At 44.9% G+C, this 14,819-nt stretch overlaps 1 protein-coding gene across 1 annotated transcript in view; it reads right to left on the bottom strand.

The window, feature by feature from the left end:
* Window positions 1-522: 522 nt before the first annotated feature.
* LOC118239109 (translation initiation factor IF-2-like) overlaps window positions 523-14,819 on the bottom strand; it is a 15,600-nt gene continuing 1,303 nt past the window's right edge. The window contains exons 3-5 of the mRNA XM_035447027.1: window positions 13,269-13,351; window positions 6,812-6,932; window positions 523-2,230 (exon numbers count right to left, since the gene is read on the bottom strand). Of these exons, the coding sequence (XP_035302918.1) occupies window positions 6,876-6,932; window positions 13,269-13,351 (140 nt within the window). The 3' untranslated portion in view covers window positions 523-2,230; window positions 6,812-6,875. The remainder of the gene's footprint in view (window positions 2,231-6,811; window positions 6,933-13,268; window positions 13,352-14,819) is intronic.

The raw sequence follows: 14,819 nt of genomic DNA, 5'->3' as shown, positions 1-14,819 counted from the left end.
CGCTGAGCCATCTCTCCAGCCCCAGAAAATGTTTTATAGTGTGCAAGGCCCTACCTTCTATCACCAGCACCACCAAAAAAAGAGAATAAATAAGAAATAAGAAAATCAGGAGCTATGACATGGTCTGCAATAGCAGCACGTGGGAGGTATATAGGCAGGAGGATCAGGAGTTTAAAGGTCATCCTTCACTACATGGCAAGTTCAAGGCCAGCCTGGACTGTGCTAGACACTGTCTCAAAAACAACACCCACTTACCCCCAAAAAGAGAAAAGAAAACTTAATGCCACAGGGCTAGAGCCATAGCCCAGCAGTTGAGGAGAACATGCTGGTCTCTCAAAGGACCTGAGTTCCATTTCCAGCACCTACACCCGGCTGGCTGCCTGTAACTCCAGCTCTGGGGAAATCAGAATGCCTTTTCTGGCCTCTATGGTCATTGCACTTACATGCACTGTCAGGGTCAGCTGACCTGTCGAATGTGCCTGAAAAGGGGAGTGAAGATTAAGACAGACAAAAAACAGAAGATAGAGTCGGGAGGGCTCTCAGTGAGCCTTGCAGCAGTCCCAATTTTATTTCTCACAGCCCTTTTATATCCAAAGCACAAAGGGGAGGACAGAAGACTCCATTACTGTATACAATGAACAAGCAAGTGTAATTACCTCCTACATTTTCAAAACATCTAGTAACCACTCCCTAAGTCAAACATCCTGCTATTTGGTATCAATTAGCCATGCCTTTGGCCAAGAATCCTTTGATTTGGCCTTGAGGAGCAAGAATAAGTTTGAACTCCTGACCATAAGTCAAGATGGGATAGAGTCACTGTGGGGTCCCACAAATTCTCCCTTTTTAATGCCCTATTAATCTCCCTGCTTCCGCCCCAGGAAGATGACTGTGCCTGTCTTAGGTTGTCTTTTTCAACCTTCCAGACTTACCCGTCATTGGTACACACATTCCATCATGGGTGCCCTGTCTTAGGTTGACCGGAGGCAAAAAGATCTTACCCGTCTCTGACTACCAGCCTCTGTTTACAAAGGGTTAAGGGAGAGTGCATAGCTTGATGCTATGTACATCGGAGCCAACTTTCCATCAAGAGCTCACAAGCAATCTTGACAATCATAGGCAAGCAAAGAATGCCTAGAAATACACATGTTCCCATGGCTGCAATACCTCCTAATAAAGGAGTAAAGGATGGCCAAGAAAAAATGACCTTTTAAAATTGGTCCAGGATGTCTTCAGCAGTTTTAACGGCACTAAAACCCAAATTTGCTTTTTCAATCACATCAAATCTAAGAACACATTAGCATGACAAATTCTTCTCAGATGGACTCTAACCTTTCCCCATCCAGTAACAAGTTCACTGTGAACAGAAGAGGTTATAAGCATTGACAGGTTAATACCATAATCCCAGTATGATTATTAATGATGGACACACAATTGGTTAAATTACAGTTCTCATAACTTCGATCAAAGGACAACAAAATGTTTTTGTGGTGGGTGAGGTATGAGTAACTCTGTAATTCTGAATCTTTTCTTTCCCTCTCCTAAAATCCAATGCATTGCTGCTACCAACTTCCAAAACCGTATTAGAGCTTCTCCAGTCCCAAGAACTGAATGCCAGCAGCAAAACCTTCCTTCCACTCTTCCTCATCAGTTTGGGGGCCTCTCCAGTGCCTCCAGTTTGGTTTCCCGAACAGTCTAGCGCATATTTCTGAATTCCAGTGATACTACACTGCAAAGGGGCTTTAGCCACACATCGCCTCCATAAATAGTGTTCGATTGCTCCAAGTCTCTTTCCCACAGAGGGGAAATTTCAGAGGCACCTGCTCTCCAGGCATTCATTTCAACAGGAGATGAACACCATACTGGCAAAGGTGACTTCCATGTCCCAAGGTATAGTGTGGATAAAACGGCAAAACACTCAGTCACAGATTCATTTTTGGAAAAACAGATAGGTGTTCCTCGGCTGGGTCCAGAATAATTCAAACTCACAAAGGTCTGGGAAATTTGTGCAGGTCTATCAAGAAGCCGGGAATCATAACCCATCACTATAATCTCCTCCCCTCCCAGGCTACAGGATGTGATGTCAGAGGATCAGGATGGATCACAGGGTCAGGAAATCTTGCTCCAACTCCTCTGGGGGAGGACCAGCAGCCACAGCACCATCAGGATTGGCTCTGCTCTGCTCCACACACCGCACCAAGCACTCAGGCAGCCACTGCACTTCATTTTCTTCCTGTGAAATGAACAAACAAACATGCCCTCGACCCCATATCAAAACAGGGTCTGGATCCTTCTGTAATCCAGTGCAATGATCTTTCCATTTCACTTGAGCAAAAGTTGCCTGAATGCCAGAATCTATCTGCAGCAGATTGCTCATGGGCATCCACATTCAAAAGATTTAAAATAAAGAGGGCATGATCAGGAAGAATGCTTCGAGGATTTACCCCTAAGGGAGCCACAGGCAAATACTGTGGGCAAACATCACATTGCTTAACAACCTGACAAGTAATTTCCCAGGTAAGGCCAAATCGTTTTCTTAAATTTCTGTTATTCTGGTGACTGTTGGAGACAGTTCTACCTGTGTTAACTTATCAGCTGACGCATTACTGTCAGCTAGAGAGGCAGGAAGAATGGATGAGCCCTAATATGACCCACAAAGCATGGTCACTTTTTTTATTTTTTGATAAATGGCTTCTTGAACTTCCTGAAACAGCATCCTAAGCGAACATTACTAGTTCCCATACGGGGAACAATCTCTATAATTTGAAGGGCTCTAAGAATATGACTATCAGTATACAAATTAAATGAACTGTTTATAAAAAGCTAGAAAAGCACAGCCACAGCTTGTAATTCTACTATCTGAGCTGAAGCTGGAGCTGTTTGTACTACATAACCTTTTCATAATAACATTAAGTAGCTCTTCCATTGGAGGAACCATTGGTAAAAACCAGCAGAGCATCTTTTATGGGATCTTTCATCACAAATTTAGGAAATATAAAGGAATGCACTTGGACAAATTGCAGCAATCAATCAGCTAGAAAATGATTATCAATTTGGCCCCCAAACTGAGCAAAATCAATTGCCCAAGAATCATATTTTGAAATACTAATCAACTTGTTGTTTAGTATAAGGAACATTGAAAACACTTGGTTCTTTAACAAAATATCGCCTAGATTTTATCCGGCTTTTCTGTACTAAACAAGCCAGTGCTTCATAATAAAGGTGTAACACTCGGGCTGGTTAACAGGTAGATGCAATCCAATAATGGCCCATTTAGCCATAACGCAGCTGTTGGAATATGTCATTTAGGAAGCACATAGGTTTCCCATGGTTTCATATAGTCAATGTAGCATCTGTAAGATACCTAGGGGAACTAGGATCACTATTCCCCTTAAGAATGTCACTTAGGGGCTCAGGATCTCCTGTAGACTTCAAACAGTGCTGTAGCCACTGAATATCCCCTAGTAGTTTCTGAAAATCATTTAAAGTTTGTAAGCCATCTTTCCTAAATTCCCAGTCCCAAATACTGGGACTTTCTTTGTACTTTCTCTGGGCAAGGCCCTGTGGAAGCTGTTTAGATGCTGCACCCAAAATTTCTTCATTTTCATGGACAAGCAAAATATTATCCATAGAATGAACAATACAAACCTGCAAAACTGGTCTCTAATATTTTGCATAGCTTGAGCCACAGATTTCTGGCACAATGTAGCACTAGGGGCCATACCCTGAGGCAAAACCTTCCAATGGTATCTCTTCATGGGCTCTTTGAAATTAACTGATGGAAAGCTAAATACAAATCTTTGAAAATCTTGGGGAGCTAAATGAATGGTATGAAAAGAATCCTTTAAATCTAAAATAAATAAATAAATAAATAAATAAATAAATGCATCCTTTAGTAGGGCTGCAGAAGGCAATCCATGCTGGAAAGCTCCCATTAGCTGCATGGTCCCATTAATTTTTCTCAAATCTTGTAATAATCTCCACTTCCCATATTTCTTTTTAATCAGGAATAGGAGAATTCCAGGGTACAACATGGCCACCATCCAGTTGTTCCCGTACTAACTGCTGGGCAGCTTGTATCTTTTTTTCTGTTGGGGGCCATTAATTCATCCACACAGGATCATCAGTTATAGGATCTGCATGAAGCACAGGCTACTCAATGGCCACTCTTAAAAATACCCTAATCCAGCTCTATTAGACCTTTCTTAAGGAAGCAAAGGTGATACTCAGCCATCATTGTTTCTTCCTAACCCCTGATCAGATAACAGTCCTCGTTGAAACATTTGTTTAGTAACAACTGCAATGGGGCTATACAAACACACTCCAATTTGGTTCATAACATTTGGACCCACAAATTTACAGGCAAGTGGGCAACAATGTATGGCCAAAACATTTCTTCATGGTCATCTTTTTAGGAAAGTTCATTACTACTTTGCTTAGGACTCTGAGTTTGACCAATCCCTTGCATCTCTGGCCACACTGAAAGCCACTGACTGGCAGTAATAACAGACACATTTGCACCAGTGTTCAGGAGGCCAGAAAAGCTCTTTCCATTTACAAACAAAGTGGGTTCGTGTGTGGTGGACCTATAACCAATAGGAATCAGATGAACCACTTTTGATTTCTCTTTTTCTTTTCTTTCTTTCTTTCTTTTTTTTTTTTCTTTTTTGAGACAGGGTTTCTCTGTGTAGCTTTGGAGCCTATCCTGGAACTTGCTCTATAGACCAGGCTGGCCTCAAACCCACAGAGATCTACCTGCCTCTGCATGAGCCACCAACACCCAGCCTCTTTTGATTTTTTTGTTTACACTTGGGGAAGTAAAATTAATCGTGCAAGTCTCTGGCCTGTCTTTACCACAGAAATTCCATTAGGTGAATGAGTCATAACCTTGATTTCTTTTATAATCATGTCAATCATTTGGGGAGTAACAGAGACGCCCTGCATGGTGGTTCTAGTCCCCAGCAATAAGCCTACAATACCTTCTGGCAAAGGCCCATACACATCAGTAGGGAGACCTTGCACCCCTATTTTAGGAGTTAAAACTGTGCAGATGGAAGAACTGAGGTACAATCCTAAACGGCCTGGGGTTGCTCTGCAGGTCCTAAATGGATTTCCTTGTGGAGGGAAGTACCCCACATCACTGTCTTGGGGACTGGGGTGGGCCCCTCTGCCTACTCCCCTGCAGTGGATTCCCCTGGGCACCCTTCTTTGATTTGCATTCATTAGCCCAATGCTTCCCTCTCTTGCATCTCGGGCACAATCCTGTCCCTTTTTGCCCCTATGCCTATTCCCTTACCAGGACACCACTTGACCTTGTGCCCCATCTTACCACACCCAAAGCAGCTTCCAGGAGGTCTAATACTTTTCCCTGGTGTCGGGCCTTGATTTCTTTGTTGGAAGAGAAAATCCTTAACTGTTTTTCCCTGTAATGCAGCAGCTATAGTTAACCCCTGAATATATGAGGGGGCAATTTCCCAGCAATGTTGAATATAATCAGAGATGCTGCCCTTCTTTCTAAAAGGTCTCAAAGCATCCTGACAGACAGTATTAGCATTCTCATAGGCTAGGTGCTTAACAAGCAAAAGCCTAGATTGTGTATCCCCAATTAACCTGCTTGCTGTCTGCATTAGCCTAGAGACAAAGTCTTGAAATAGCTCATCAGGTCCTTGCCTTATTTTTGATAAGTCCTCAGTGTGACTTCCAGAAGATGGAAGCTTGTACCAGGCCTTCTTGGCAGCTGCATTAACCTGAGCATACACTGCCACATCAAAATTTAACTGCTGATCAGTCTCCCAATAAATGCCTTCTCCAGCAAGCATATCAAAGTAATGGGGATTTGTTGGGCCCGATTTATTTCAGCTGTGGCTTGACATTGTCCCTCAAATTCAGTTTTCCACAACAGGTAATCCCATCCTGACAGGCACGCTTTGGCCATCTGTTTCCAATCCCCAGGGGGCAAGACTTCTACAGCCATGTCTTCTAGCAGAGCTTGTGTAAAGGGTGCAGTGGGCCCATACTGAGAGCATGCCATTTTTAATTACCTGAGCTGTTTAAATGGAATTGGCGAATGCACCCATACAATATTGCCCTGGGCATCTTGCTGCTCATTCATTGGGAATATTCGAAATCCTTGGACATCTTCCCCTCTGCTAGCTGCTTCTCTAATACTAGCTTGCAGGGGAGACAGATGACTAACCGTGAGTATTTGCCTTGCTCCTGGAGGCCTCTGCACCATAGGCCGGAGGGGGGGGGGGCGTCGAATCTAATCCAGCCACTACAGTAGGAAGAGGAGTGCCCTTCTGAGAAGAGGAGACTTGCAGAGTGTCCAATTTTTGTGAAAGGGAAACTACTGCATCTCTCAAGCCCTTCAGCTCCTCCTTAATCTCATCACAAGGTTTGTGCCTCTCAACATTCCTGGGCAGAAGCGGGGGAGGGGAGAACTCCTCATTATGGTACTCAGCAGCTTCTTCCTTGAGCTCAGCTTCATCAGCAGGATGGAACTGAGAACTGATCAACATCAGAGAGTAAACCCAAACCCTCCTGATAAACGCCCACAGACCAAGAGCATCCACTGGGACCTTCAACATGCTCGTCATGCTGTTGGATTTCCACTCCAATTCTACCCCATGTGTCTACATCCCAGGTCCCATGCCTGGAAAACCAAGGACACACCTGCTTTACAAACTGAAAATTTCTGTAGTTGTTCCTGCTCTATTTGAGCCCCTCTAGCTTTTAAAATATCTTCAAGCAAATGTATAAACAGCTGTCTACTATGGCTGCCCCATATTTACAACTTTACTCCAGAGCTACTCACTGCACTTCCACTGTGATAATGTCTGAGCGTTCCACCTGCGGCATCCTTCACGGACCTCCCTTTTTCAGGTTCCAAGTTCAGGCCCCCACCTGTCAGGATCGGCCGACCTGTCAGATAGTACCTGAAAAGGTGAGTGAGGATTAAGAGACAAAAAAACAGTAGAGTCAGAGCTCTCAGTGAATACTGCAGCAGCCCCAAATTTATTTCTTATAGCCCTTTTATACTCAAAGCAAAAGTGGAGGCAAGAGACTTCCTTGCCATGCATGGTTCAAGGAACAAACAAGTGTAACCACCCCCCTTAATTCTCAAAACATCCAGCAACCACGCCTTTGGCCAAATATCCTGTTATTTGGCCTTGACGAGCAATAACATGCTTAAACTCTCTGACCTTAAGTCAAGATGGAATGGAGTCACTGCATGCTCCCACAAAAACATACCACCCACTTCTCTTCTGGTCTCTTTGGCCTGCTTGGCAGAAGCAAGATGAGGAAAAGAACACCATCCTCTGGAAGGTGTCACAATAAGACACACATGTGCCACCACTGCCATGTGCAAGGGAAAGTATAACCGGAGCACCCAGCCTACGAGGTGACATGCTATCCAGATTGAGGTACCTAAAAACTGTCTCACTTAAACCCAAGAAGGCAGCTGTTGCAGCATCCAGTTCATCTGGAGGATTTCAACAGTCAGTCATAAAATGAATGCTCTGATTTCAAAACAAAAACCCATACCACCCTTTCCCAAATCCTTTAAAGACACTTGGGTCAGCAGTGTCCTTACAATGAAAAGGTCACTGGGTTCGTGGGGTCAATCTGTCACCACTATTGACATTCAATTACTTTCCAACCCTCTAGTGTCTATGTTCATGTCCTTTGGATAAGGACACTCCTTGGGTTATCCCATGAAATGTGGTTTAAGATAAAGAAGGCCAGACAATGGTGGTGCATGTTTTTAATCCAAAAACATGGGAGGCAGAGACAGGTGGCTCTGAGTTCAAAGCAGCCTGGTCTACAGAGCCAGTTCCAGGACAGGCTCCGAAGCTTGAAAAACAAAACAAACAAAAACAGATAAAGGAGGGGAGGATAATTAAAGACAAACTAATAGCCAGGTTTGGTGATGCACAACTTTAAACCCAGCACTTGTGAGGCAGAGGCAGGCAGACTCTGGGTTTTGAGGCCAGCCTGGTGGTTCTAGGACAGCCAGAGCTGTGTAGAGAAATCCTGTCTAAAAACAAACAACAAACCCTCATAAACAAAAAGAAAAAAACCTATCAAGATTCTTACTGCACACTGTACCCAGATTAAATGCCAAGGGCAATAAAGGACTAGTTGCTATAATAAGCCATTAAGAAAGACAATGAGGGCTGGAGAGATGGCTCAGAGGTTAAGAGCACTGGATGCTCCTCCAGAGGTCCTGAGTTCAATTCCCAGCACCCACATGCTGGCTCACAACCATCTATAATGAAATTTGGTGCCCTTTTCTGGAGTGCAGGCATACATGCAGACAGAACACTGTATACATTAAACACTCTCTCTCTCTCTCTCTCTCTGTATGTGGGGGTAGGGCTAATGGTCCAGCAAATGTTTTACAGTGTGCAAGGCCCTCCCTTCTATCACCAGTACCACCAAAAAAGAGTATAAGTAAGAAATAACAACAAAATCAGGAGCTGTGACATGGTCTACAATAGCAGCACGTGGGAGGTATATAGGCAGGAGGATCAGGAGTTTAAGATCATCCTTCGCTACATGGCAAGTTCAAGGCCAGCCTGGACTGTGCTAGACACTGTCTCAAAAACAACACCCACTTATCCCCAAAAAAGAGAAAAGAAAACTTAATTAATTGTCCCTGACTCAAGAGCCTATTCCTACTTGTTGACTTCTATATCATGCTGGAGGTGTTGGACCCCAGGTGTTGACAGATACAAAAGTAGAATGCCACAGGGCTAGAGCCATAGCCCAGCAGTTGAGGAGAACATGCTGCTCTCTCAAAGGACCCGAGTTCCATTTCCAGCACCCACATCCGGTTGGCTGCCTGTAACTCCAGCTCTGGGGAAATCAGAATGCCATTTCTGGCCTCCATGGTCATTGCACTCATTTGTTGTACAAACCCACACTCCAACACACACATATACAAATATTTTAAATAACAAATAAATATTATCATGATGGCAGACATCTTTAATCCCAGCACTTGGAAGGCAGAGGTAGGTGTATCTTGAGAGGTGGAGGCCAGCCTGGTCTACACAGTGTATTTTAGACAGTCAAGAGATAAATAGTGAGACCCTGTCTCAAAATAAAGAAATACAACTGTTTTCTCTAAATCCTCTGTTAAGGTTTATTTATTTTTGTGTGCATACGTATTTTGTCTGCATGTGTATCTGTTACCATGTGCCTGCAGTGCCCTCGGAGGCCAGAAGTAGGTACCTCTGTCCTCTAAGCCATCACAACATCCCCTTAGTCCCCTTCAATGCTCACTCTACCAGAGCTACACCTTGACCAGGAAAACTGTTTCACCCTAAATTAAATGCACACTATTCTACTACAGTACTTAATCTGCTTCTGAGAGCCAGAGGACATCAAGCGAGGAGGCTGCAGTACAGCACCCCCACCAGTTACCCACACTCCTGCAACACTTCCAAGTTAACATAGAATAATACAAGCCCACTGAAATATGCTTTGAGGTAAACTGTCTGCACATAAAGAAATCTTTTTATAAAGTCTAAGTTGACCAAGGAATAGCTGACTCTAGGAAGTCATTCCAGACACCTTTTTAGTAATATTCCTTGCCTGCTAAACCAGACTAAATGAACCCCCAATTTTGCCTAGATAGGGGATTAATGGGCACTCGCGCGCACACACACACACACACTCTCTTTCAGAAATACATAAGCCTTAGATGGCAGAATGCCAAGGAAGGAATTGACCTCTAGGCTTACCATGCACAGACATTTTCTTTTTGTATAATTGTGTGTGTGTGTAAACATATGTCGGTAAGAGGACAGCGTGCAAGAACTGTCCTTTCCTTGTACCACGTGGATCAACGGCCTTGGAAGCAAGTGCCTTTACCCACCGAGACCTCTCATCAGTATTTACTCTCTCCTTATTTTTGGAGACGGGGTCTTACTGTGTAGTCCTGGCTGGCCTTGAGTTCACAGAGACCAGCCTGTCTCTGCATCCTAAGTGCTGGGAGCTTTTTAAACAGATGAACAACATGGAAGTTACAGAATGACACTCACCATGGAGGCCCATCTGTGACACCATGATAACCACCCCAGCTCTCCTATGAGGACAGACATTCACAACAGGCTTTAACGCTGGATAGTTTTGACTCATCATTGTATTGGGGTAGCCATTGATTAATGGCTCTCCAGGATGAAGCATTCAGCCTGACAAAGCAGGCTCAAAAATTAAATGGGGGCTAGGTGTATCAGTTCATAATTTTAATCCCAGCAGTCAGGAAGAGCAGAGACACATGGATCTTTGTGCATTAAAAGCCATTTTAGGACAGACGGTGGTGGCACACGCCTTTAATCCTAGCACTTGGGAGGCAGAGGCAGAAGCAGGTGGATCTCTGTGAGTTTGAAGCCAGCCTGGTCTACAGATTGAGTGCCAGAACAGGCTCCAAAACTACACAGAGAAACCTTGTCTCGAAAAACAATAAACAAAACAAAAACCAACCAACCAAACAAACAAACAGAAAAGAAGGAGAAGGAGGAGGAGGAGAAGAAGAGAAGGAAGGATGGATGGATAGATAGATAGATAGATAGATAGATAGATAGATAGATTAAGCAGGGGTAAGATGGCTCAGTGGGTAAGGGCCTTGCCACTGAGCCTGACAAAGTTGAGTTCGATCTCCAGAGCCCTGGGGATTATCTTCTGACCTCCTCATGCATAGACCCATATTAAACACATGCAAAAAAAAAAATTTTTTTTTTTTTAAATTAAATAAGGGCTTGCATGTGGCTTGATGGGAGAAGACTGGCTTACATGCAGGACCTGGATTCTATCTCCCAGCACCAGAGGCAGAAGCAGGGAAAATAGGTAAATAGGTAAAGATCCCACAACTAAGTGAAAGCTAACCCACATGTGCCTTTAAGAAGCAGTGGAACTCCACATGAGATGAAGACAAGAACCTTGGCGCCTGAGCCACAAATCTCAATCCTGAACACAGGCCTGCTGTGGCTGCTCCTCCATCCACACACCTGGCCACCCACCTCTTCCTAAGCCTCCAGAAATGGCCAGGATCCTGCCTCCTTCACGTGAAGCCTGATTGCCTGCCTGTCCTGGTCCCTTTCCTTCTCCCATAACAAGGGCAGCAGCCAGTGACTCCCTACTTTCCAATCAAACAGATTCCTATGGCAGTTACTTGCACCTGTGACCACCAAGCACCCTTGACAGGAGCAGGATGAGAGCAGAGTCCTCCGTCCCCGTCGTCATCCTCCCCCCCCCCCCCAGCTTCTCTGCCCTGCATTTCTCTAGTACGGAGCAAGGAATACCACAGGATGAAGCAGCTCCCACTTCCCGTCTCAGGTCTCACTCCAGATTCCTCCCCAGAGGTCAGGACCCCAAGATCATTGTCAAGAACATCTCTCCTTCCAGGGTGCAGCTTCTTTGTTTTTGTTCTGGAGACAGGATCTCACACTCTAAGCAGTGGTTCTCAAGCTGTGGGTCTCGACCCCTTTGGGGTTGCATATCAGATATTTATATTGAAAGACCCCTGCCCCTTAGCCCTTTCTTTCTCAAGTTTGTCTCCTCTTCCTCCTGTCGGCGGCTTCCCCGATCCCCACCCCCGGCGGCCTTCCCCCGCCACCCGCGGCATGCCGCATGCCCTGCCCGGCCCGGCCCGAGAACAAGCACCAGGTGGGCCGGCACGAGGGCGAGCACGAGAACAAACACCAAGTGAGCCGGCCTGGAGTCCTGCCCCTGAGCCCCCGCCCGAAGAGAAACACTCCATCCCAAGGTCTCCGCCCCCAAGGTCAGCCATCAGGAAGCAGAGGGGGGGAATTGAGTCTGCTGAACCAGACACCAGACACCAGACCTTGAGAATATGCTGATCTGGAATGGCTCTGTGTCTCATTTGAACCATCCAATAGAAATGATTCTGTATTTCGCCTCATTTGAAAGACTCTATGTTTCACCTCATTTGAATAACTCTGTACTTTGCCTCATTTGAATAACCCTGTATAGCGCCTCATATACATTGACCAATGGGAATAGCTCTGTACAATGCCTCATTAGAATTATCCAATAGAATCCCTGCTCCTAGCTTGCGCCTTTTTCCCTATATAAGGACCCCTTTCCCTTGGCTCGGGGCGCTTGGCCTCACAGAAGCTAAGTCGCCCGGGTACCCGTATCTCCAATAAAGCCTCTTGCGGTTTTGCATCCAAGCTCGTGGTCTCGCTGATTCCTGGGTGCGGGTCTCCTTCTATGAAAGTACCTCTTCGGGGGGTCTTTCAATATTATGATTCATAACAATAGCAAAACTGGGGCTGGAGGGATGGCTCAGAGGTTAAGAGCACTGGCTGCTCTTCCAGGGGTCCTGAGTTCAATTCCCAGCAACCACATGGTGGCTCACAACCATCTGTAATGAGATCTGGTGCCCTCTTCCGGCATGCAGGCAAATATGCAGACAGAACACTGTATATGCAATAAAAATAAGTAAATAAAAAAATTTTTAAATAAAAAAAAATAGCAAAATTACAATTATGAAGTATCCATGAGTATGGATGGGGGTCACCACAACATGAGGAACTGTATTGAAGGGTCTCAGTAAGGTTGAGAACCATGGCCCTATAGCTGAGGCTGACCTTGAACTCATGATTCTTGGGCCTTTACCTCTATCTAGAGCGCTGGGATTACTAACATACTTCACCACACTGGCCTCAGAGACTGTCAAGGAAACTTCCATGTCGATGGCTTCTTTTTTGGTTGTTGTTTTTGTTTTATGGAAGTACTGGGTATTGAACCTAGCTAGGGCTTTACTCATGCTAGGCAAGAGCCCTACCACTTAGCCCCAGCCCTAGATACAGTCCATTATTTATTTTTTCTTTCCTCCTTTGAGACAAGGTCTCACTATGTAGCTGTGGCTGGCCTACAACTCACAGAGATCCACTTGCCTCAGCCTCCAAGTGCTACAATGAAAGATGTATGCTACCACAACCAGTACAGTTTCTTAATAAGTAAGAAAAGGAAAGGGTTTCTTGCCACAGTATTATATGTTTGTATCCACACACTATACACATGGTGCTAGGGTTCAAATTCACATTTGTTGAAGAGTACATGTGACCAAACTAGATGAGAGAGCCAGGTGTGGCAGGGCCCACTTCTAGTTCTGGAACCCAAGCAGCTGAAGGTGAAGAACTTAAACCCAAGGATTCCAGACTAGACAGGACAACATAGCAAGGCTACCCATTTCATCAATAATAATAATAATAAGAGAGAAAGTAATTGTAACTTACCATCAGACATGGCAGTTCATGTACACAGTGCTGTTTGTGAGTCTGAAGCAGAATATCATTGAGCTTGGGAGTTTGAGGCCAGCCTGGAAACAGCAAGATTTTGTCACAAACCAAAACACCAGTTGGAAAAAGGTTTTCTCGCCAGAATTATCAAGTCTGGCCAAAGCCCCTTCTAGGCACAACACCTACAGCTGAAAACAAGTCCACAGCAGCCCTTTCTAGCTTAGAGCACAACGATTTACACCATGGTATTTTTCAGTTGTTGCCAGTAACCATCAGATCCCAGGAAGGGCACCCGATGTTTGAATTTTCCAGAACAAACCGCTGTGAAGAATGATCTCAGGCAAGCTTTAGTTTCACAGTACAGCTACTTTAAAAATACTAACCCAGTGGAGTGTCTGGTGTAACGATGCACACATCTCACACATATTTACAGAAAAGACTGACCTGGTAACAGTCAAATTCACGTATATTTAAGCTCGGGAGTTTACATGAAATCCTGACAGAGAACCAGCCTCTCACCCCAGCTCAGTACCCTTCCACGAGGGCCAGGGAGACTTCAGAGCTGTCAACCAGTATTCACTTGGCTCTCCTGCAAGCCACGGGAAGGAACAGGTTGCTCCCTTCATCTCCCAACTGAGCAGACTGAGAAACACTGGCCTAGCAGGCTGCCACGAATAAAATCTCTGGAGAGTTCAGTGGGCTTGTGCCTGGCCGCCAGTGGCTCCTGCTCCAAAGAGAAGATATGGCTCTTTTACCTGCAACACACACCTAGCATGAGATCTAGCTCAGCAGCCAAGAACCTGGTCAAATCTCCAGGCTGCCCCTCCATTTTCCCTAGTGTGCCTCTTGCACACTGTTACTCTAGTGGCCAAGGCCCTGTTGGCTTTACCTTTCTTGCCCAAGACTCCCAAGATCTATGGGTGGAATACTACTTGGTAAGAAACTGCTGTAACCACTTCTGGGTCTTGGTTTCCCACTCAGTAAAAAGCAGGGTCTGGGTAATGTTAATGATATTTTAGATGGAAAGCAACATGGCCATTTGGTTTAAAGCATTTTCGGGCAAGTCTGGCTTCCATGAAGCCCAGGTACACCGTAGAGTCATTTGAGGGGGCTGGAGAGATGGCTCAGTAGTTAAGAGCACTGACTGCTCTTTCAGAGGACCTGGGTTCAATTCCCAGCACCCACATGGCAACTCATTACAACTGTCTGTAATTCCAGTTCCAGAGGGCCTGACACCCATGGCAAAGCACCAATGCATATAAAATAAAAGCTAATACATTAAAAAAAAAAAAGTCATTTGAGGGGGCTGGAGAGATGGCTCAGTAGTTAAGAGCACTGTCTGCTCTTCCAAAGGTACTGAGTTCAATTTACCCGCAACCACATGGTGGCTCACAACCATCTATAATGAGATCTGGTGCCCTCTTCTTCTGGCATACATGCAGCCAAAACTCTATATACATAATAAATAAAATCTCAAGTACATCAGAACAACAAGAAAAAGTTGTTGTTTTTTTTTAAGTCATTTGATCAGTATTCTGATTAGCTTAG

This window comes from Cricetulus griseus, chromosome 6 (genome assembly GCF_003668045.3).
Source record: "Cricetulus griseus strain 17A/GY chromosome 6, alternate assembly CriGri-PICRH-1.0, whole genome shotgun sequence".
NCBI lineage: Eukaryota > Metazoa > Chordata > Mammalia > Rodentia > Cricetidae > Cricetulus > Cricetulus griseus.
This window is presented reverse-complemented; position numbering and strand designations above follow the sequence as displayed.